The 23,089-nt window shown below is 28.3% G+C and overlaps 1 protein-coding gene and 1 long non-coding RNA gene across 2 annotated transcripts in view; one reads left to right on the forward strand and one right to left on the reverse strand.

The window, feature by feature from the left end:
- LOC109192029 (pectin acetylesterase 7-like) overlaps window positions 1-13,653 on the forward strand; it is a 54,139-nt gene extending 40,486 nt beyond the window's left edge. Inside the window, exon 6 of the mRNA XM_019342655.1 lies at window positions 13,289-13,653. Within this exon, the coding sequence (XP_019198200.1) occupies window positions 13,289-13,408 (120 nt within the window). The 3' untranslated portion in view covers window positions 13,409-13,653. The remainder of the gene's footprint in view (window positions 1-13,288) is intronic.
- On the reverse strand, window positions 10,259-18,428 carry LOC109192030. Its single transcript, XR_002056032.1, has 3 exons — window positions 18,123-18,428; window positions 17,661-17,805; window positions 10,259-10,937 (listed from the first exon to the last, which is right to left on the reverse strand). It is a non-coding gene; the product is annotated as an uncharacterized LOC109192030 (long non-coding RNA).
- Window positions 18,429-23,089: the final 4,661 nt, after the last annotated feature.

Genomic DNA, 23,089 nt, shown 5'->3' on the forward strand with positions numbered 1-23,089 from the left:
TAACCTTTATATTTTTTGTTTGAGTACTACTAATTCTTTCTCAACCTGTTGAAGCACAAATAGTCAATATCGTCTCCACTGAGGGGCGAACTAATAACCTCCCATTTGCGAGAATCACGTTATGCTACTTCACCACAAGGTCATTGACCAATTAACCTTTATATAGTTTAATGAAATCTATGAAAATCTATCTATCATTATAATAAAGCAGTAACTTTCTGTCTCAAACACTTTCCCGCCCACACAAAACGGCGTCACTTTAGGTAAGTAAATATCTGTGTAGAATTTATTGTATTTACATGACCTTTCGGTTTCCAATGTCCTATTGCATCGAGAAACAAACCTGCAACACTACTAATAAATCAAATCTAATTTAAATTTCTTTTAAATTTAATTGAACATAACAATAATGAATCTGCTCTTGGATTCTGAAACGTTTTGGTGGATTTTCATACTTTCAAGACACTTTGTTTTTTTCGAAGAGACCACAATATCTTCATCCTCTATAAATCCTTTGTCAAGAAGAATCTGGCCAATATCTGCATCTATCCACTTCTGAAGCACCTGTTAGTACAGAAATCTCTTTGCCAAGAAATCATTCATCTCCACACTAAGAGGTCAATCTGAGTTAGATTAGTAACAACTCATGCATTCCCGGAGGAACTGAGAGGAGGCCAAATTAGTAAGAGTAAGGAATCTTTGTTCCGAGATCCAGAGGTAAATCATTTTTTTTTACCCCTGATCAGAATGTATTCTTAACAGCATTTGTTTTCCATAATATTTTTTGTGTTCTGTTTCCTGCTAATTTCAAGTAACATAGAGCAAAATTCCAGCAAAAACAACTAAAACAATTTGAGCTTGGTTTCATACCTGAAAACCATCTTTCACAGTGTCCGGTTGACAAAAGCAATGTGTTGATGAATCTTTTTTTATCCCATATTATACTACTATTACAGACATTGACATGACATCTTCTAACTTGCCTACTCTTCTAATATTGCAGTAAATTATTGCTTTTGGGGGCAAGAAAAAGAATCTAAAGGTACCATGAAATAATACCTGTTAGTGATGGCTTAAACTTATAATGCATTGGCTTCAGTCATTTTTTTTAATGATTTTGTGATGTGCTTTCCATGTGACTATCTTCTGCAGTACATTCAAAAAAAAACCTTAAGACTTCAAAACATATTCAACGAGAATACAAATCTCAAGTAGTAATCATTATTTTACACTAATCAATGTTTTGAATGTGGTAGAAAATTGGGTCTTTAACATATACAAATTGAATTTCTTGGAACTCAGTTTTATAAATCAAATCTTGACAGCAAACAACATTGAAGCTGTGATGCAGTCAATATGATAACTTGAGGTCATTTATTTCTGTTCATGATCAGGAGGTAAACATTTCATTCATCTCATTGTTCTTTTATGTAAACTGTTTCAGGCTATATGATTAAACTAAGGTTAATTTTTTATGAAATGGTTGTATTTATACTTACATAAAATGCAACTTTTGAAATACAGTATTCATATGAATTTCTTATTTTTCCTGCTATTTCCAGGGAGAATATATACAGTGTAATATTTCAAATGAGGGTGTGTTGAGAGTGTTGAGGAATGAAGTGTTAGTTGCCACCTAATGGTCCAAGTTGAAGGACCAACAAGACAAGGACCTAATTTCTAAGATGATAGAAGAGGATGAGGAAGATGAAGAAGACTCTGATCTGGTAATAATATTACCACCTATTCAAGTCCTCCTATAACACAAATTTTTACATTATTTTGTAATGTATATTTGAATTTCATTTTCAGGAAGCATCTAAAGTTGATGAGTTCAACAGTCCAATCACTGCAGATCACTTAAAAAGGAATGAAATTGAGACTCAAGAATCTGGTGTTGTGAAAAGATGCATGATGAATTAGTTTTCTTCATCCAAGGGCATAAAATGTCAAAATTGGAAACCATTAAACAAGAAAAATTTAACTTATTATTGGGATTTAGAGACTGAATCTATATAACCTTTGATATATTGTTTGGTGAAACAAGAAAATCAGTATTACAAATTTGCCTAAAATAATCTAGACAAAAAAATAAGTTACTACTCTTTAGACCAAAAAATTATCTGCAAATGAATTAATTTTTGTCTAGGTTGTTTTTTTGCCTAATTTTATTTTTTGTCTAAAAAAACAGTATATTTTTCAGACAAAAAAGAATTTAGACAATAATTAATTCATCTGCATAAATTAGCTTACTTTTTTTGTTTTTGTTTTTGTTTTTCACTACTTGAAATATTAAAATTATAAATATTTAACTTAAACAGAAATTATTGCAAAACAAGCATTGATTGTCTACTATTTTTAAAACTCTGCCAAAATATTAGGGCAATTTTTAAAAAGAAATTGAAAGTTGAAGAGTTGATATTTTAAACAAAACAATGTTTAAATCATACATACATGATCATTCAAACAGTGGTTGAAAAACACTAATTTGTACCCCTTTAGCTCTATTTAAAAATCCAAAAAAAAAAACAATCTTCACTGTTCGATTTAGTTTTCTATTGTTTTGCCATAAAAACAACTATAAGGCATCCGATGAATGTTCTATTGCTCTGCCATAAATTGAAAATGTAAAGATAAACCTAAGTCATCAGAATGATGTTATTCTCACTATCTGCCATCAACCTATAAACTTGAAGCAACATACTATATAGAATTGATAGCATTAAAACTAATAATGCAACTTCGCAGTTTATTGCTGCCAATAACAGGGGAACATCATTATTTACTGACAAAAAAGTAGCATGCGTTTTTTATTTTTTTAAAAAATTGAATAACTATACAAAATTATTATAAGCAATAGGTTTTTGAATTTAATCAATAATGCTTTCCAAATAAGAAAACTGCAAGTTTAATAGCACTATTTGTAGATATTCTTTACTTTCCATCAGTCAGATAAAGGATATGACTATGAGGCAAATAATTAGTTCTACAGTTATAAGCATTAAGAGGAAGCATATAAGTATAATAATCTAAACTAATATTTAAATTTCAACCTTACTTGATCATGCCTTCTTCTATGCACTACATATGCCTCTTACCATGGTAATAGCCTTCCTTTTCTGAATCTGAAATGAAAAACTTGAATCAATTAGTTTTATGTTCATTTGCAATTTCATTCCAGAGCTAATAATTTGTCAGCATAATCATTTCTAAATCTGTTAGCATAAAAAATCATTTCAACTATAATACTCCGCAGATATATATTTTTTACAGAGGAAACTTTAGATTGAGTTCACAAATATTCATTCTGCTGTAGTTAGAAAAACCCTAATTATATTCATATAGTCAATGATACGAATAATAAGCTATTACTCTAACATACACAAATATAAAAGTAAACATACAGAAAAATGAATGAACGGAGTAAGGGGATAGAAAAATCGATGCATGTGTACAAATTTTTTTTTTACCGTTGTTGTTCTATCTCTTGCATGTTAACAATTTATCAAAAAAAAAAAAAAAAAATCCTACTATGGTCAATCATAGGATGAAATCATCTAACAGTATTTTTAGACTAAATTGTTGATAGGTGTTGAAATTAAAAATGAATTATATAGTGAAATAGAGATAGGGATCGGTTACTTAGCTTATTCGACATCCTTCCTCCGATTTCGCCAACTCTTAACATTAACATCAAAGTTCCGATCTGCTAACGAAAAACACATAAACCCTAAAATACTAATTTAGACGTAAGATTATGTGCGATTGGGTGTAGTATATCATTTTATAGTATACTTCATATTATAAGATTATAGACATGTAATTATTAATATATCTTATTATATATGTTTAACTTGGCAAATTATTGTGTGGACTATGGTGCATATAGCTATGTGGACCATGAATCTTATAATACATTTTTAATATATGATGATGTATATTATTTGTGTACTAAAGGTACATAATTTTATAGTATGCTCTCAATAATGTACATATTTTTTTTGACCTTATGTACACAAGGAATTTTTTTCAATTTTTGTATGTATTCTCCAGATTGCTAAATCTAAAGACTTAGGATACCATAAGGAAATATGGAATTTCAATATATATAAGTATAAATGCTACTTAAGAAACATTATTTGTAGCTAAGAAATCATAAAAAGAAAGAAAAAATCAAAATGAAGTAAATGTGCAGAATTGTTCATCAACACTTAATCCAAATCAATTTTAACACGAATAGTATACATTTAATTGAATTGTTCTTGCTGCCAAATAAAACCTCAACAAACAAATTGCCAGTAGTCTACAACCAAAAATTGGTCAGAGACATTTGATTTGAGATAGGAGTGTAGAGATTCGGACCAAGATAATGAGAACGGCAAAGACGGGATAGAGATGAGAAAGAAGACGAACGGTCGGTGCTAGGGTAAAAAATGAGAGCAAAAACTGATTATATACTCCGAGCTATTAGGTCAGGTCAGCGGTCTGGGTTAGGTTGATGTTCTAGGCCTTAAATTATAATGTTAACATATATTAAGGCCTGATTAATGTATTATATTATATTAATATTATATTAATAAAGTATGATTATTTAAATGTAAATTATTGTTTGATCATGGTCCAACTAGCTGTGTGGATCATGAATATCATGTACATTTTAAATATACTAAAAGTACTTTTTTTTTACTGAAGCTATATTATTTGATAGTATATATACAATAAGGTACTTTTATTATTTCAATAATGTACTTATAAAAAATATACTTTAAGGCCAAAAATAATGCAAAATCCTTTTATGATATCTTATGCCATGATAATAAACAAAATTCAAGGGCAAACACTATAAAAAATGGGATTGTTTTTAAAAAAGTCGATCTTTAATCATGAGCAAATGTACATAGCTGTTTCAAGAATTAGTAACCCAATGAGTTTAAAAATTTTGATTTGTGGAGAAAATGTACCATATCGAAATACGGCTAAAAATGTTGTGTACAAAGAAGTCTTCAACAATGTGTAATAAAATTTCAAAGTTGATCACTTCAAATTTATTAGGTTTTTAAACTGTATATTTTTTCATTTATTATATTATACTGAATATTCTATGTACTACATATATATATATATATATATATATATATATATATATATATATATATATATATGTGTGTGTGTGTGTGTGTGTGTGTGTGTGTGTGTGTGTGTGTGTGATTTGGTATGTAAATCTGATTATAATGTTGACATGCTTGCTGATCTGCACACTCCGGAATTTTTAAATGGATTACGGTGTTCTGGGGTTCCAAATCACTCATTAACTCTTAAGTGTTTTCTAAATTGAAAAATAATATGAATTAAGTTCATATATTTTTATACTATATTTAGCATTATTGTATAAACTTTTTTGAATTAAATTGATATAGTTTTTATACTATATACAACAATTTTTTCTATATCGCAAGTGAATTTGTTTTTGAAAAAGTTTGTCTTTAATCATGGTCAAATGTACGCAGCACTTTTTAGAATAAGGAATTTAAGGGGATTAAAAATTTTAATTTGTGTTCGTTTTCAAAATTTAAATCGAACAAAAATAAAATAAAAATTTTTTATTTGTGGAGATAATGAAATTTATGAGTATGACTAAAAATTCCGTATAGAAATATTCAATAATATGTAATACAATTTCAATATTAATTATTATTTAATAATTTTTCACTCTACATATTTTCTTATTTTTTATTATTATATTATATTGTTTAATTATTATTATTATTATTATTATTATTATTATTATTATTATTATTATTATTATTTATGGCCGTGCATCGCACGGGTGCAAATACTAGTTACACTAAATAACATGTTCATGAAAAATAAAATTCTTGACAATATCCCTTTCAAAAAAAAAAAAATTCTTGACAATATCAATTGTTTGACAAGAGATATTACTAGTTGTAATTACTTTCTTCCTTAGCAAGTGGTGAATATATATCGCATTATAGACTCTATATAGCAAGTCTAATCCATACTTATACAATTAAATGAAACCTATTAATTACTATCATTTAAAAAAAAAAAATCTAAGATTATGACATTCAATAAATTTTTCATGTGATCTTCACTCAATAAACAATAACAAAAATATTAAACTGTGAAAAGAAAAAAAAAAAAAAAAAAAAAAAAAGAGTTAGTTTGTGAGAATGATTAAATAAATATCTAAAAAAGAAGTATTTAATTAAATGGAGTGAAGGCCTAACATGCAAAGTTAGTTCCTCATGGCAGAAAGCTTAGAGATGTGGTAAAAGATGCAAAACGGTAGGACTTAACATATCATGATATAAAAAGATGGTCAAAATTAATAACACTATACATATAGCGACAAGATCAAATAAGAACATAGTCTAATCTCAACCACCTATTAGAATTCATCAATGGTTTTCTTGCAAATTCATGATTTGGATTTGTACACAAATTTTCACTTCTAGAGTAGTTTTCATATAAACCGTGTATATATATAGCATCAGGCCCGGATTTTTGACAGTGCAAGCTGGGCTACCGCACAGGGCCCCAAATTTTAGAAGCCCAATATTTCATCTTTACCTAGTTAGTTTAGAAATAAAAATTAAAAGTTTTCAATTAAATTTAAAAGGCTGTATGAAAAAATGGTAGGAGAATGTATTTGTTGTATTTCAATTTCAATTTTAACTTGGAGGTCTAAAGTTCAAAACTTGCGCACACTATTATTATTGTTATAATTGTAATTTATTTCATAATATGTCTTTTGGCCTTTTCTTTGGGCACAGTAACATTTTACCACATTGTTATTGCTAGTATTTTTACCAGTGTGTTGCACGGAATAGATTTGTTATAATCTTTAAGAATATTTTGATCAATATACAAATATAAATTATAACAACGAATATTATATATTGCAATTGATGAAATGAGTTGTATCAATTATGTTTTTTGATGTTATCCTTGCTTGAATTCGAGTAAATAATTACCCAATTATCCGTGCAGTGTGCGTGTGATGCACGGATAAATTTTTTTAGTATATATTTATATAATAAAATTGTTACTATTTCTTTAATCCTTTCAAAATTTGTTAAATATTCATTCAAATCCGTGTGAATGGAAACACATAGGTGAGTGGAAACACATTAGCATAAAATTACCATAATAATAACACAAAAGAAAGAAAAAAAAATTATGAGAATAATCTATATCTATATATAATTAAAAGTAAAATTCTCCTAACCAAGTTTATCCTCAAAACTTAGGGGCATATATATATATATATATATATATATATATATATATATATATATATATATATATATATATATATATATATATATATATATATATATAAATTGCATATTTACCATATATGCATATTTTGTGTTTATATAGTATAATTTTTGGTATCAAACATTTGAATGGTAATAAACGGGGGAAAATGTCAACATACAAATGATAATTCTTTCATTACTATACTAATTTTAATGGTAATTCATTAATTACTATATTTCATGATGAGTTAGTGTGTTCATGCCCATCATTTTTCAAAAAACATAGAAATGAAATAGTCAATTATTAAAATTGTTTATGATTTCGTTTTTAATTTTTGTCTAAAGTTAAAGATATATATTTTCGGCGATTATAACATTTTTTGTATTAACTGAAAATTTGAAAGTTTTACCTTTTTTTGAGATCTCTTACCATTTTATAATTTTAATATTGTGCCATTTTGAACTATCCATGGTGTATAAATACACTCTATATGACCATACAAAATCCATTGAGGAGACATTTGTACTCAAGAGTAAACTTCTCCTTAAACTAAATTCGGGTGTCAAGAAAATCTCCGTTTTCATTCATAATGATATTCCTATTTATGAGTCTCTCATCACTGTTCGGTACATCAATGATGTCTGGATTTCTGGGTCTTCCATTGTTCCCTTTGATCCTTATGATTGTGCCATTGCCAGTATTTTTTTATTTGGGTTCAGTACAACGTGAATTTTTTTGGGAGGTTTCTCTAATTAAATTTTTGGTTAAAATTTTACATTTCCTTTGTATTTTATTTTAGTACTTTTTTTTATTTATTTATACTAATATGTGAATGGAGTAACACAAAATCTGAAATTGTATTTGTTATTTATTTATTCTTTTTAAATAATATGAAAAAACCATAGAAACTTGAATGACATGTACAAATCTCGAAATCAACATACTAACTCTAAGTTTCAGAAAATCTTACAAAATTATCAAAATTACCGTCTTTATCATCCTCGATCGCGTCTCTACAATCTTCCATAAAAACTAAACCAATAGGGTTCTGTTACAAATGCTCTTCCTCCTCAATTTCCTTTTGTTGAAGCAGAGCCTCCTTAAGTATCTTCAAACTCATACCAGAAGATATAAACTGCAAAACATATTGAAGTACGTGAGAATATAGTTAGAAACCCTTGTATTTATAGGTAGAAAATACTAATTCAGAAGGAAAGTATAATAATTTATTTATTTAAGGGAAAGTATAATAATTTATTTATTTAAGGTAATAAAATTATTATTATTATTATTATTATTTATTTATTTATTTATTTATTTATTTTCCATTTGACATTTACTTACCAAATAAGTTTTACTACAAAAGTTTTGGGGGGAAAATTTGTTAGGAGGATTTTACTTTTATATATATATATATATAGATATATAGATATATAGATATAGATTGTTGTAATGATGTACAGAATTTGACGATGAATAAGAAATCATTTTTTGTTCTCTACTCTCTTCGTCCTGTTATTACTGTTATTCGCGAGCTAAAGGCCTGCATACAAACCTGCAATACAACAATCAAATCACTATTAAATATTTACAATGAGAAAATTACACTTTTGGTCCTATGACTATAGTGGTGTTGTTAATTTCAGTACTTGACTTTAAAAATTAACAATTTAGTCTCGTAACTACGTAATTTTTAACACGTTTGGTCCACCCGATCAAATCACCAGCCAAATGTCACTGGAAAAATGTAAATTTTTTTAAAAAATTATTCATGGGGGCAAAATGGTCATTTTATATTTTTAAAAAATGGGAAACTTATTTGCTTCCTTCTTGCCTTCTTGGCGTACCAGTTGATGCAGAGATTTAAGAGTTGGTCTAGGACTTCTATCAAAACACGTGGTGCTCATTCTGAAAAGAGCACAATGTCTTCACCAACTGCGACGGTTGTCTGGCTATTCTCTGGAGAGCTTTGGGATTCAGTTGGCAAGTAAACATTGGAGACAATAAACTCTAATGGCAATGAACCCAGTCCACATAAATATTTGAGAGAGAAAAAACCAACTGAGACTAACAACTTGATAAATTCTCACCCTTTAGAACCCAGGTTTCATGCTTCCAGAAAGCACAAGTAGCAATGGAGATTCACTGTACTGCCAATTATACACATTAATGCTTTCTATATCATTAGTGCTGATGTAAAAATCATATCCGGAGAAAAAGAACCCACGCTATAAAAGAAAAAATTAATTGAACAGAGCCCAGATTACTTCAGACCACCTCGATAGGACACTGGAAATAGAGAAGGAGAGGGACTGGGTTATTTTGGCGTGGGTTATCTGTGTGTTTGAAGAGGGACTGGCACCAAGATAGCATGAGGCTTGATAAGCTATTGCTCTGCCTCTGCCGCCATTGTTGTGTTTGGTTTAAGCTTCGTTAACTGTCTTGAAGCATGCATGCTAAATTTAGGTCAGATTCTCCCACCATCGCTGTCGCCACCCTCCGAAATACATTTGCTGTTCATCAGTACATTTCTTAATACATTTGGATGCGTTACCGATTGTTGACCTTTAATTTGCTGTAGAGACATTCCTCCAATCGTTAATACATTTCTTAACAGTTTTTGTTGTCCAATAACTCGAAACAGAAACTCGTTAACCCATATCCACGGTTTGGATGTGTTATTAACAAAAATGGACGAAAATAAAATATGGGTATCAGTTTCTCCGATTCTGGCTACCAGGTGCAAGGAGGAAGAAGAAATAAACGTAAAATGACCGTTTTGCCCCCATGAATAAACAATTTTAAAACATTTACGTTTTCCGGCAACATTTAGCCGGTGATTTGGCCGAAAGGAACAAATGTGTTAAAAATTGCATAGTTACGGGACTAAATTGTTAGTTTTTAAAGTCGAGTACTAAAATTAACAAGACTTCAATAGTCACAGGACCAAAAATGTAATTTTCTCTATTTACAATCAAGAGTAGTATGTCCAAAATGCATCACAAGCACCAAAATCAAGCATAATGCTTTACCAAAAATATAAACGGTCAAATGGAATTGAATATCCAAAGAAACAAAAATCTGTGATAAGCTCCAATACTAGAACTAAGCCTCCTAGTTTCAAAAGTCACTTTCAAGACCTCATCGCTAGTGCTAGTGCTATTCACAACTCCTTAACTATGAAACATAAGAAAATATTAAATAATGAGCTAATGCCCAGTAAGTGATACTCTTCTTAACCCCGGATCAAGTAACCTTAATATAATACAATAAGCTTTAGAGTAATAAATATATGCAAATCTCGATCTTTTAACTATACCAATTCATAATATAATTCTATCATACTGTACACAAGTTCCCAAATATAGAAAACTTTAGGTACATGGGCATCAACATTATTTCATAACACAATACTTTTAAAAGCTCAAATCATTCCTTAACATATAACTCATTGGCAACCTACAACCACCATTATATCGGCACAGGCCATTATCGGCATAATGGTCCATAAAGACTCGACGATTCAGAATGAGTCAGGCTCAACGATTAAGAATGAACCGGATGGAACGTTCCAACAGATAATTCAAAAGTAAAGACTCGACGATTCGGAATGAGTCAAGCTCGACAATTTGGAATGAGCAACTAGGAACCTTCCAAGCCAAATAGAACAAACAACAAAATATAAGTTGCCTCATGAATTTGACCAAACCTTCAAAATAATTCTTATAATCAAATAGGCTTTTGTATCAAAAATCATTTCCTTAAAAAATCACATGACAAAGTATATATCCAAGAGAAATATGAAATCCGTATAACTCATTACTTGGCAAAACAAATATGAAATCATAAACTAATAATTGTCACATAAATTACTTGATCCTCTTTTAAAGCAAAACACATGTACAAAATCATACCAATAAATCAAATAATAGTGTAATCACACTTTAACAATCATAACTAGCTCGAGTCATATTATATCAAAAACCCAAAATATTTTAACTCAAACTAACCTAAAATGGGTATTCATATTCCAAAATAGGTTATGGGTTTTGCAAAATAAGAAGAGAAGAGTTAACCACTTACCTAGAACATCCAAATCTTAGTTATTTAGTTCACCTAAATACTCTTTGTCAAAATCCCTAATATTTTAAACATTAATCTTAGGACTCCAATGATAAACCAACTCAAAAAGAGTGAAATATGGAGGTCAAACTCACCTAGAATACTCTAATAACTTGATACCTAAGCTTGAAGAGGATGGAGATCAAAGCTTCAAGCTAGGTTTTTCATTCTCCTATCTCTCTAGTATCTTCTTTCATATGAGAAATTTATTCAACACCAAGTGATTTCTTAACCTTTAAGGGTAAGGAAGAGTAATTTAGTAATTTTATCCAATATCAACTTTTAATAAGCTTTGACTTGTTAACCTCATTTAACAAACGTAGACATAATTTCATTTCTAAGGTAGTGGTATTACATAATCAAAAAGTTGGCTTGCTGGTTATGTGTGCTCATCTGCCTCGTAACAAAACACTTCAGCCTGTACTGATAGTCTTACAGCAAATGTTTCGATCACACACGTTGAAAATGAAAAAGAAACTGGTAATTATATTATTATTATATTGTAGCTTAAATATCATTTTCATATATATTTTTCTTTTATTAATTTCCATAATTTTATAATTTGTTAAAGTTTACATTTAAAATGTAATATGTCTGGATGGAAGCCTTCTTTCCTACTATCACGGCAAGAGAGAAGGGCTGGGTATAAACAATTGGGTGATTTATGCACCAGAAAACCAACCTATAATGGAATTATTGTGTAATTAATTTTTATGATTTTTATTTTTATACAATATTAATAATCTACAACATTTTAAATTATTCAAGGGTGGTGGGTGGTGTACAACCGTCAGCGAATGTCAAAAACGTTCTACAGGTCAATACGGTTCTTCAAAAAATTTAGCTAAGAGTGTTCATCTTGAGAACATTTTGAGGTAAAGCTCCGTTACAAATCCTGGTATCAATAAACTTACTTTCCTACCAATTAATAGATTGATCTATGTTTGATATTTCTTCATTATTGCACTCATTTTCATTCTTAATTAACTTGTTATTTGTTTTTAAATTATGCTTTATAGATTTCTATAATTGGAACCGAGTTTATATTAATTACTGTGATGAATCTTCCTTTTGTGGAAATGTTAACACAGTGATTCTAGTAAGTTTTCTAAATTTAATATTTAAAATTTATAATATATTACTCCGTATAAATTACCATGTTAATTAACAAGTACAAAGATTTTAAAAAAACAGACATCCAGCTTTAATTATATTCTATATTTTATATAGCATTGGTTTAGCTAATTCATGATAGATTTTTTAAAAAAATTATTTTATGATACATTTTAATGTTCCTCATTGTTTTAATTTTTAAAACTCTTTTAGACTACTGATCTAACCTATAGAGGAGGAAGGATCTTTACCGTGATAATGAAAGATTTGCTTAAAAAAGGGATGAAAAATGCCAAAAATGTATATTCACATACTCTAATACACTTTTTTTTCATGAATGTATAGTATGTCTGTATATTGTTCTATTTAAATTGCAAATTAAATAATCAATGATGTATTCATAACTAAATTTTGTTAGTTATTTATTAAATTATGCATAACATAACATTATCATTGTTAAACTTGAACTTATCATTATCATTGTGATCGATTTCGATCACTTTTGCCATTTGACGCAAAAGTTAAATGTTTTTCTGATTCAACATATTTTTTGCACGAGTACTTGAGATTTAAATTTGTCTAATAGTGTATCTTTGAATAGCTATCATGCCTGTAACTTAAAATTTTATAATCCTTCAACAGAAAATATTTGTTGGGGGAGAAGAAATTTGACAGTACCTTGAAGGATTGATTACATTACATGAAATATAACAAATTTGTATACTTTAAATAGTTTCATCTCCATGAGCTAAAATATGGGTTACAGGGATCAAGTCAAATGCTGCATTTATCTTGCACTAAGAAATTAATCAAACCAAGTCTTTTAAGAACATTTGCATACATACATACACCTTGTTTAGATGCGTTTTATGTCCACCAATATTAATTTTAAATTATTCAATTTATAGTGTTTTTTCCCCAATATATATTTTGCCACACGTTAGAACTCCGGTATTCATTGCCATGTCTTCTTTTGACGAAGTACAAGTTAGTTCATTACAAATTTATATGCACAAACTTAGATGGTGAATATTATCCCATCTTTAAGAACTATATCTAAAGTTTGGTTAAAACTTTATTTTCTTTTATTATCTAGAACATTATGACTCTAGTATTCCTCATTTATTTTGATGAAATCCATGTTATACATTATAAATATATATTCCGTTTTTATGAATTTTATCTAATTTTTTTTCTTTTATTGAAAGTTTGAAATAATTCACTTATTAGTTAACCTTTTCTTTAATATATTTTAGGTTGAATATAATTTATCTCTCATGCACAAGGTATGCTTTTTGTACTAAAACTGCATCTTTCTTTGAGATGCGTGAAATTGAAAGTTAGTAAATTTAGTAATTAAACTTAAAATATGAAGTTAACTTAATTAATATATCTACATAATTAATTATTTAACAAAACTGTTTTTAGTTAGATATATAAAAATTATTGTATCATATAATTGGAATTTAAATAATTTATATGCTATTGTAATTTATATAATTTCATCACAATTTATCTAGATTACTAAAATAATTTATATATATAATTGTTTATCTATCTCAGGATTAAGATTAGAATTTATACCTGCATTGCCAATTGGTAATCCTTCATTCAGAGGAATTTGGTAACAAGTTGCAGTGCCCATAATTTGATTGAACTTTCTTGGAGCTTTTCCTAGATACAATCCAAAGATGGCAAGGTAATAAAAGTTGTTTTTAATTATAAAAATAAAATTAATATATAAACACTTTAGTACACAAATTGACTTGTCACATTTTGCAGGACTATCCAGATGTTTTTGGTAATTGGTTTTATGACCGATGTACAACTGATATAATTGATATCTCCATGAAAGCAAAAAATTGCACGAACATTGAAATCTATATAATGTGAGTGTAAAAGCTAGTAAAATATTTTACACTCACATTATGAAACAATATTTTACTAGCCTTTTACACTCAGATTATATAGATTTCAATGTCGGTGCAATGTTTTACTTTCATGGAGATATCAATCATATGAGTTGCATATCGGTCATAAAACTAATTATCAAAAATATCTGAATAGTCTTGCAAAATGTGATCATTCAATTTGTGTGCTAAAAGGTTTATATATTAATTTTATTTTTGTAATTAACAACAACTTATATTACCATGCCATATTTGGACTGTGTCTTGGAACAACTCCAAGAATGTTCAATCAAATTATGGGCAATGCAACTTGTTACCCAAGTTCCTCTGAATGAAGGATTAGCAATTGTAGATGCATGTAGAAACTCTAATCTTAATCCTAAGATAGATAAACAATTATATATAAAAATTAGTTTAGTAATCAAGATAAATTGTGATGAAATTATATAAATTACAAATGCCTATAGATTATTTAAATTTAAAGTATATGATACAAAAAAATTTATTTGACTAAAAAAAGTTTTGTTAAATAATTAATTATGAAGATATATTAATTAAGCTAATGTTTCATATTTTAAGTTAATTACTAAATACACTAACCTTCAATTTCACTCATCTCGACCAAGGTGCAGTTCTGAAATAGAAGGCATACCTTGTGTATGAAAGACAAATTATATTCAACGTACAATAGATTTTAAAATGTTAACTAATAAGTGAATTATTTCAACTTTCTAATAAAAGAAAAAAAAAATTAAATCATGTTCATAAAGACGGAATATATATAATGTATAACATAAATTTCATCAAAATAAGAGATGAGAAAGAATACCAGAGTCATAACGTTCTAGACAAAAACATAAAATAAAAATTTTAACAAAACTTTAGATAAAGTTCTTAAAGACGAGATGATACTCATTGTCTATGTTTGTATGCATATATATATATATTTGTAATGAAATAATTTAGATTTCTTCAAAAGAAGAGATGACAATGAATATTGGAGTCTTAACGTGTGACAAAACATATTGAGAAAAGAAGAACTATAAATTAAATAAGTCACAATTAATATTGGTGTACATAAACACATCTAAACGTACAAGGTATATGTATATATGTAAATGTTATTACAAGACTTTGTTTGATTAATTTCTCATGCAAGATGAAGGCAACATTTGACTTAATCCCTATAACAATATTGAATATTCAAGTTCAACAATATTTTAGCCTCTAGAGATGAAACTATTTAATGTATACAAATTTGCTATATTACATGTAATGTTATCAATCCTTTAAAGGCACTATCAAACTTCTTCTCCTCCATCAAATATTTCTTATGAAAGGATTATAAAATTTTAAGTTGTAAGCACTATTTAAAGATACACTATATATTCAATAAATTTAAATATCATGTACTCGTGCAAAAAATATGAAGAATCAAAAAAAATGTAACTTTTACGTCAAATGGCAAAAGTGATCAAAACTGATCACAATACAAAATTGCAGCTATGCCACAACAGAACTTTCAAAAAGAATGGCTATAACAATGATAAGTCCGAATTCAACAATGACAGTGTTGTGGATAATTTAATAAATAACAAAATTTAGTTATGAATGCATCATTGATTATTTAATTTGCAATTTAAATAGAAAAATATACATAAATACATTCATGAAAAAAAAATTGTATTAGAGTATGTGAACATACATTTTTGGCATTTTTCATCCCTTCTTTAAGAAAATCTTTCATTATTACAGTAAAGATCATTCCTTCTCTATAGGTTAAATAGATTAGTAGCCTCAAAGAGTTTTGAAAATTAAAACAGGGAGGAACATTAACATGTATTATAAAAAAAAAATTGAAAAATCTATCTCGAATTAGCTAAACCAATGCTATATATATAGAATATAATAAAAACTAGTTATTTGTTTTTTGTTAAATCTCTGTACTTGTTAATTAACATGGCAATTGATAATATATAATAAATTTTAAATATTAAATTTAAAAAACTTACAAGATCAACTGTGTCAACATCCCCAATGAAGGAAGACCCATCACAATAATTAATATAAACTCAATTCCAATTATAGAAGTCTATAATGTAAATTTTAAAAACAAATCACAAGTTAATTAAGAATGCAAATGAGAGCAATAATGAAGACTAGAGAAATATCAAACACAAATCAATCAATTAATTGGTAGGAAAGTAAGTTTATTGATACCAAGATTAGATTAGGAGTTTTTCCTCAAAATATTTCCAAGCTGACAACTCATATTTTAAAAAAATTTTAAAACCATAGTCCCCTGTAAAACGCATTTTGCATTTTTAGACCGTTTTATACCACCCGTCACCCTTAGAATATTGTTAAAATGTTGTAAATTATCAATATTGCATAAACATAAAAACTAATTACACAATTCACATTATAAACTAAGAACATTCTTTCTATCTTTTGAATAAATCATATATAATCAAAGTTGAACCACTAATTACATACCCGCGGATAAATCACCCAATTATTTGACTACCTGGCAAACTAGGGCACAGCACCCAATTATTTGAGTACCTGGCAAACTAGGGCACAGCCTCGCGAGACAAGGGAATTGAAGGATAAGTTGGCAAGGATGTATGAGGTTAAAGATTCCAACTCCATTTTTGTGTTCAAATTCAGGACTCACTTTGGTGGTGGCAAATCAACTGGGTTTGGTTTGATCTATGATTCAGTTGAGAATGCAAAGAAATTCGAGCCCAAGTACAGGCTGATCAGGAATGGATTGGATACCAAATCTAGAAAACAGATGAAGGAGAGAAAGAACAGGGCCAAGAAAATACGCGGTGTAAAGAAGACAAGGGAGGGAAGAAGAAGTGATTTCCATCACTCTTGTCATGTTGTTTTCTTTATTATTTTTTTTTTTTCCAGAACCTGAGTTAAGTGATTTGCTCTTTTAGTGTTTCTCCCAAGTAATTTAAATGCATTATATTAAATGACCCTTTATTCTTGTTTCATCAGACTATATAACTAGCAGATTTGTTTTTAAAAAAAATAAAAAAAAATCACCCAATTATTTACCCCTGCCCTTTTCCTTTGTCGTGATAGTAAGAAAGAGGTCTTCCATCCACACAAAATATATTTTAAATGTAAAGTTCAACAAATCAATTATTTTGAAATTATGGAAATTAATAAAAGAAAAATATGGAAATGATATTTAGGCTACAATAATAAAATTACCCGATCCTTTGTCATTTCCAATGTGTGTGATCCAAACATTTGTTGTAAGACCATCGTCCAGGCTGAAGTGTTTGTTAAGATCAGAGGTAGGTGAGCACATATAACCAGCAAGCTAAGCCAAACTTTTTGTTTCTTCCATTATATTCTACAAATGAAATCAATGAGCTAGTCAACATATATAACAATAATCTTTCTAAACTAAAAATATATCGGATATCACACTGTCTAAAAATGTCTACAGACTATTACATTTCAACCAAATTTACAGGGTATACACTCTAAAAATGACAGTGGTTTCCTCTATCTCACAAAAAAAAAAAAAAAAAAAAAAAAGTTCAAATCTTATAATGTTACGCCATTAATGAAAGAATTGAAGAGGTGAATACCATAACTATTTGAGTTTGAAATGAAAGAAAGAAATAAATGAAAGAGACATGGATGGTAGCTGAAGTGTCTACCTACCAATATAAATGCGGCGATGACTTACGCTCCCAAGAATATGAAGTTCGAACAGCCCGCCGGAAGTTCTCCACTGCCGCCGCTATCCTCGGCGGTTATGGACGACGGCACCGCCACGGTGGCGGCAGTTGAGTACAGGAATACGTTCACCCCAGACGGCGGAGTAGTACAGTGAGCGTACCGCACAATCTCTTCTTCTGTGTTTCATGTGGATCTGCGGAACAGACTGTACTGTATATATATAGTGGTTCGGGAGAGATAAACTTGCTTAATCATATTGGGAGTAAGAAGAAGAAGCAGGGATGAAGGATGAAGGATGAAGGATGAAGGATGAAGGATGAACTGTACTGTATATATAGCAATACATATATTTAATGATTTCCCCTCTTGGAAGTCTCAAAAGCTGAGGGTGTATTTAATTGCTTGGCCATTTACTCAGATTTCAAATTATTTATGCATGAGATATTTAGATTTGTGATATATGTACCCCATACCCCTGGTGACACATGTATTTAGATTTTTTATTTTTATTTACACTTTTTGATTTAAGCAATACATATATCGAATTGTATACCATTACAGCAATGATATAATAATGGATTAAAAAAAAAAAAAGATACAAGTTAGGAATATAAGTTAGTGAAAAAATGTTTATATCAAATTTAAACTAATTTAACATTTGATTTATTTTTTTTTTTCATATTTTACTCTAAATTTAAGAATTACAATAAACATTAAAAACATATGAAATTCTTTACTGCATATATTTAAAATAACATATTTTATCTTTACAAAGTTGCATTTACCAAACATCACAATCTTTCATTTATTACACTTTATGAGTGTAACTTACGAAGATATGAGAGGTTTTTTTTTTTTTTTTGGTCTAGTAATTAAGTTACATATCATTGTCTTTTCATGTTGATCTTTAACAAATGGAGTATACAACTATATATTTAGTTGTGTTTAATATAGATGAATTTGAATATTATTCTTAATTCATTCCAAAGAATGTTTTAATTCCAAATTTCACATAAGAGGAAGAGGAAAATTCATAATTATACCTAAAATCTTAAACTCTCAAGAATAATATTGTTTTAAAGTTTTTTTGTTTTTTTGTTTTTTTTTTTTTTTGTTTTTTACCCCTCATGTGACATGTAAAAACGAATTTATTCTACATACGTAGTGTTGGGCATTGACTAATTAGATTGTCTACTTCAACATCTTAATATCGAAATATGACTTTAACTACTACGGAAGTGTATATATATATAAATAAAATTGTACATTTACTATACTTAAAATTTTTACAAGGCATTTGGTTGGAAGGAGTGAATTGGGGGGGAGGGGGGTGGAAGAATTATATTGTAATTTCGTGGGAAAAGAATAAAGTAGGAATTTAAACTACATTGTTTGGTATGAATGAATAGAATGATTGGAAAATGATAAGATGATAATTTATCATGAAATTACAATTCCACAAAATGTGAAATTGCAATTCCTAGGGGGACCTTAGGAATTGCAAATCCATGGTTGGAAGGATTTGTAATTCTGTGGAATTGCAATTCCCTCCAACCAAACCATGGAATTATAATTCCATGAAATTTGGTAGGAACGGAATTGTAATTTCATCCTACCAAACACCCCATATATAAATGTAGTTGTAAGCGCTAGCTTGATCTTGACAATCCATTGAAAGCATACTATGCAGTTGAAGTTACTAGGTGGTATGATGTGATTATTGAGTGTCGGTTTGAAAAGTTAAGTCTAATTTCTACTATCGAAATGTGATGTTAATTAATTGCTACGCAAGTATAAGAAAATTAAGATCCATCTTTATTACTAGATATAAATTTTGAGGGAGTGATAAGTGTAATACATACAATATTAATTGTTATCCTTTAAATATAAAATAAAAATTATTACGACGACTTCAAAATTGATTAAGTTTGATACGTAATCACTTGAGCATGGTGTTAATTTTAATCCTCCAATGTTTGCAAGGGTGGAGGAGGTGCTTTTCATTAAGTTTTAAGGCAAATTTTTGGAGGTGCACTTTTTGGCCCATACTCTAATTAATATGAAAGGTTTCACCTTTTTGAAAAGTTGAAAACTACTCCATAAATGCAATAGTTTCTTTCCAAATATATATATATATATATATATATATATATATATATATATATTATATGTATACTTTCATTTTCTATTCCCAATTTTTATTTTCACACTTAAAATTTTGATGTAGACACATTATAAGGGCCTACATAAAGAAAATGACATATCAATGACTGTCACATCTTAGAGTAAATTTAAAAAATAAGATTTTAAAATACATGTAGTAAAACTCTAGTTATAATCTCTAAACTCATATGAAACTTTGCATAACACGTACGCCATACCTCCTATAGTCCTATGCCTTTTTATCCCACTCCATTCTCCATCATTTAATTCTCATCCCTTTTTTTTCTTTTTTCTTTTTTACATCTCTCTACTTGCCCATATTATATTCTTGAAAATTTAAAAAGATCTTTTAACCAAAAAAACCACACAAATACTAATAAAAAATATCGAATCAAATTTACCTCACATAATAAAAAATTCTTATTCTTTTAATTTTGGTAATCGAAAGAAAAAAAGTATGTGCTATGTATATATTTATTTCAATTCACATGAACAAGAGGTATGTATGTATTAAATATGAATAAGAGAACAATGATAGGAAGAGAAAGTGTGTGCTATGTTTCAAAATTATTCATGGTCTACTAGTTGTCAACAACTATTTCTTTTTAATTTAACATAAACTTTTTCCAACATGTTGTCATATGTTGCCGGGGCATATATTACAATATATAGGGCTAATATATTACCACATTTTGATAATTCAATATTAGCATTTATACTATTTAGAATTAGAATTGAGGGGTTTCTTTAAAAAAAAAATGACTAATTCCAATGTCTTAGGCTAGATAATTATACTCCGTGTGTTTTTTCTTCCATATGATATGGTGAAAAAAGATTGCATCTCTAATACAATATAATAATGCACATGTTTAGATTTTAAATAGTAATAATATAATCCACTGCATTCACCTTTTGTATATACCACTATACACGACCAAATAGCATATTAAAATCACTAAATTGCATATATTACTCATTAATGTATGAATTCAATGAGATATTAAAAAGAGTAATTTACAAGAAAAAAAAAAAAGTGTCATAAACTAACATATTAAATTTACAATTTGGTGTATATTCAATCCTAAGTATTCTCCTACTTGTCATTTTTTATTCTCATATTCCTCCTCAATCAAGACAATATTTAACGAGGGTTTTGCATATATAAGAGTAGCATATATATGAAGGGGAAGGGAGAGAGTTTGAGAAAATTTGACAAAATGACTAATTTATCCTTAAATAATTTGATAATTCAAAATAAAGTGTTAATGTTAACAAAATCTATAAGTAATGGATTCAAATTGTAACTTTCAACATAATTAAAAGCAAAAATTTGTATAAAATAATAATTCATGGACTGAGGGTATACAATTTAGATATAATTAATGAACTAAAAATCTAAAATCATCATTTTCCCTAAAGAAAAATATGATAAGATAAAATTAATGGAATAGAAAAAATCTAGAAATCAAATTCAACCCGAATAAATGAATTGAAGAGAAACCCACAATGATAAGAATTAATCCACTCACATAATTGTATTATTAAGAATATATGTATTTGAGCCCTTAGGACTAAGCGTAGTGGTTTGTCGCTTGACTTGATATCACAACTGAAAATAGCAATGTGGAGGTTAAAATCCCACTGAAAATATGAATGTGAAAAAGGCTGTAGGCGACAGTGGGGTGGTAGGGGTTCCGAATCCCACTAGAAACATGAATGAGAAAAGGTCCAAAAAGATGATAGAAGGTGTGAATTGGATCTCTTGTACATGTATCTCTAGAAACAAAATTACGTATTAAATGACCAAAAAAAGTTACCAAATATATTAGAAGCATTTTGTAATTTTTTTTTCAATAAAATAAAATTAATTTTCCAATATGATTACGTGCAAGAAGAAAGTAAAAATAAAGCATTTGCATGTGAATATATTTAGTACGTGCATTGTTATTATATTCAAAAAAAATTACATAGTAAAGAAATCAAATTTAAATCTTAAAATGGGAAAAAAAAAAAAAAAAAAAAAAACATAACATAACATGTGACTTACTTAATTTCTTCTTCTAATTTTATATGGTTTTTTAAATTTTTTCTATTAATGTCTTCCCATCACCTATCAGCATAGAGTGTTGTGTAGCATAGATTGAGAAAGATTGAGAGATATGACATGCGCTATGTTTTAAAATCATTTAGGATGTATTTGGTTCATGAGTTTAGCTATTAGGAATGGGAATCAAAGTTATTGTTATTATTTGGTTGACAACTTTCTATCTGTTATAGGATATGATTATCCCCTTAATTAAAAAAATTAATTCCCTAATAAAATAAGAGTTTCATTCCATAAAATAAGGGTTTCATTCCAAACTTGGTTTTTAAGTTTGGATTAGTGCTTTTAGATTTATGTTTTTATTTTTTAGTTCATATTGGTGTTTTCGATGTCTTTATATTATAATCAATTGTCTTCATTTTTTTTTTTTTTTGAAGTTAATTGTCTTGATTTTTTGTTCTTGTATTTTTAAAATTTTTATTTGCATTATAGGATCATACATAACCAAACAATAATATTAGTAATCATTCCAATTCTATCATACTACAAAACATGTTGATAGTACTAATTCACCCGGATGGTAGTTGTACGTACTAAAAGATGTATATATGTATATGAATGTATAAACACGAAAGAAGAACACCAGAAAATAGCTCCAAAATTCCCATTTCATTAATGTTGTGCTTGCATGTAAATGTAGAGAGAAGGATGAGGATAATGGCTATAGAGAGAGAGGGCCGAG

Source organism: Ipomoea nil, unplaced genomic scaffold (genome assembly GCF_001879475.1).
Source record: "Ipomoea nil cultivar Tokyo-kokei standard unplaced genomic scaffold, Asagao_1.1 scaffold1735, whole genome shotgun sequence".
NCBI lineage: Eukaryota > Viridiplantae > Streptophyta > Magnoliopsida > Solanales > Convolvulaceae > Ipomoea > Ipomoea nil.